The following is a 2790-nucleotide window of genomic DNA, read 5'->3' as shown; positions in this document are numbered from 1 at the left end:
AGTCGGTGTCTACATGGCCACATCAGATGAGGGCAGACGGCCCTGAAGATGTATACAGTCGATGTTTACCTGGCCAGGTGAAGTGAGGGCAGAGATCTTTAGGGCAGCATTTATATTGGCAATACTTGGGAAAATATTGTAAGATCATGTCATGGATTCCATGATCCCTGTTCCATTTTCAGGAGTTATCATGGAGCCATACAAAGAGTAGCCTGAGGTCTTGCTTCTTGTCAGAGAGGGCTGCTGATCTAGTGGACTTCAACACATCCTGACAAGTGGACCCCTTAAGACCAGCCACTGGTTCGCCCTGGGAATCCTGGGTGTTGCCTTTGCTGATCTTCCTGATGGGGCTGGTCCACCTTTCAATGCTTAGCACCATGCCTGATATAAAGAAATGTGGGCCAGTGGGTAGACACATGATGAACAAGATATAATCACAGCTTTTCCTTTGTACTGATGTGTAGTTTTTGGAACTTAGAATGGCTTTTTGAGGCACAAATAACACCCAGTGAAAATAAGCATCCTAAAGGAACTAATTTAACTAGAAGCAGACATTTGTTTATTTTTTCTTTTTCTTCTTTTATATATATATGTTTTTCATTGAAAGATGTACACATGGTTGCATTTATAAAGAACTGAACAGTTTTCTTTTCATGCAGGGGCCTGAATTGATGAATAAATATGTTGGTGAATCCGAAAGAGCGGTTAGAGAGGTAAGAAGACCCGTAAAGTGGACTCTGCAGCAGAACCACACATCTGTCCTTGGGATGGTGTCCGTTTTGTTTTGGGTTAGATTTTTGAAATCTCCAAATCTAAATTCTAGTGGTATATTTTTTCTTCAGACAGATATTAGTTTATTGTTTTAAAATGCAGTTTTGATCATCTACAATACTTTGTTTTTGTTTTCAAACATTTTAGTATTACCAGCCTTTAATCTTACCAAATAAAGATTTTTTAAAACAAGTATCAGCATTTCATTCAAAAAAAAAAAAAGGATATGTCTGTACTTGCAAAGAATGCATGATCTCAGAATGAGGTTTAAATCCTTTAAACGAGGTAGGCCTTTAAATAGAATAAGCTTAGTGTATGAAAACTCCACTGTACTCTCCTGTCTTATTTATTTACCTTAGCATGGTGATTTAGACAATGCACCCCTTCCTCTCCTAAGTTTTAAAACCTGTGCCTAATTGACGGGCCACTCCATATTGTGGAAACTGCATGTGGTGAATTCTTGTAGAACAAAGCACTGGAATCAGGTGACCACCATAATTTGAGCTTTCCTAGGCAGATAGGCAGAGGCTGGCCAGGGTCACACAGGCCCCCCTACCCCCACCCCCACCTCTGTGTCCTCACAGAGCTGGCCTGCATCACACAGGGTTCCCTGTGCCCTTACAGAGGTAAGGAGGGCAGGAGCACACAGACAGCAGTGGAGTGGATGGTCTCCATCTGTGAAAAACCCGAGTATTGGAGATTAGAATGCTTCCTTGTTCATCTGAGAAAACACCTTGTTACCTTTTGTCTTTTTTTTCCTTTAAAATGTAGATGATGGCAACTGTATATGACATTAACTAATAATGACAGCACCATCATTGATTAAAATATGAAAAAAGGTGATGTTTATTAATATTAATGTTTAGGTAACAGTTTTGTGTTTTTATGGTCTTGATACTTGTGACAAGAAAATGGCTACAGGTAAGACACGTTTGGATTTCCTTGTGCCTATGCTGACTTTTTCTAGCCCGTTTCCACATACCGTCCCATGGCTGCTATCTGGCCAGCCTCTGATGTTGATAGTCTGACTTCTGGTCTGACCAGCCTATGCTCTTTCAAATTTTGGCCATTTTTCTTGTCCTGGCTTTATACCAACTGTTGTTCCCATACAGTCTTCATAGAAATGAGCAAGGCATGTGGCTTTTGAGTTTATGGGTATTTTATATGCTAAGCTATGGCTAATTTTATACATTTATGGGTTTTCTTTTAAAGATGTGTTTATTGTATCAGTTACTGAGCTCTTACCATGTTTTAGACATTGTGCTAAATGCTTTGCATTCTTATTTTCGTCAGCTCTTAAAATAATCTTCTGAGGCTGGCACTTATCATTATCTGTTTAGATAGAGGAGGAAATTGAAGTTTAGACAAGGAAAGTTAGCTGCTCGCTGCAGGTCACGCAGCCTGTGTGAGTGGGCTAGGGTTGTAGCTGAGATTGGTCGCTCAGCCTGGTTGCCTCCTACACACCTCTGTGATTGTGCTGTTGTCTTGTCTCTGTTCACAAGTAAGCACCGTGGAAGAAGATGCTCTGACATCCTTATAGAGTGTGTACGCACCTGTTGTAGGTTGTGAACAAAATGATTGGGCTGGTTGGCTTGTACATAATAGATTTAGCTCTAAATACAGTTTTCAAACTGAAACCAGCTATTTTGGAGTTTGCTGATCATTAGCTAATACAGTGTTCTTTCCCCCAGGTCTTCCGAAAAGCAAGGGCCGTGGCCCCTTCCATTATTTTCTTTGATGAACTGGATGCCTTAGCGGTTCAGAGGGGCAGGTAAGCAATATGTCATAAGACTGCTGTGAAATAGTACAGCTACAGTGTGTAGAGCAAATAGCATTCTTATGCAAATTTTATTTATTAATACATTTGACCTAAAAGAAAACATTTTTACATTCATGTCGGTTTTTTGTCTTATACCCATTAAATTATTTCACATGATTACTTTTTTTTTTAAAGATTTTATTGGGGAATTAGGGGAGGGGAACAGCGTTGGGGAATCGGGGAAGGGGAACAGACAAGTT

General features: G+C 40.1%; 1 protein-coding gene across 3 annotated transcripts in view; it reads left to right on the top strand.

The window, feature by feature from the left end:
• Positions 1-2790, top strand: part of AFG2A (AAA ATPase AFG2A) — a 241054-nt gene that overhangs the window by 69326 nt on the left and 168938 nt on the right. For all 3 annotated transcript variants that reach the window (XM_019666169.1, XM_019666093.1, XM_019666239.1), the window contains 2 exons: positions 660-713; positions 2463-2542. In XM_019666169.1, coding sequence (XP_019521714.1) covers positions 660-713; positions 2463-2542 — 134 coding nt within the window. The remainder of the gene's footprint in view (positions 1-659; positions 714-2462; positions 2543-2790) is intronic.

This window comes from Hipposideros armiger, unplaced genomic scaffold (assembly GCF_001890085.2).
Source record: "Hipposideros armiger isolate ML-2016 unplaced genomic scaffold, ASM189008v1 scaffold_1, whole genome shotgun sequence".
NCBI classification, from domain to species: Eukaryota; Metazoa; Chordata; class Mammalia; order Chiroptera; family Hipposideridae; genus Hipposideros; species Hipposideros armiger.
The sequence above is the reverse complement of the archived record's forward strand: the minus strand, read 5'-3'. Positions and strand labels throughout refer to the sequence as shown.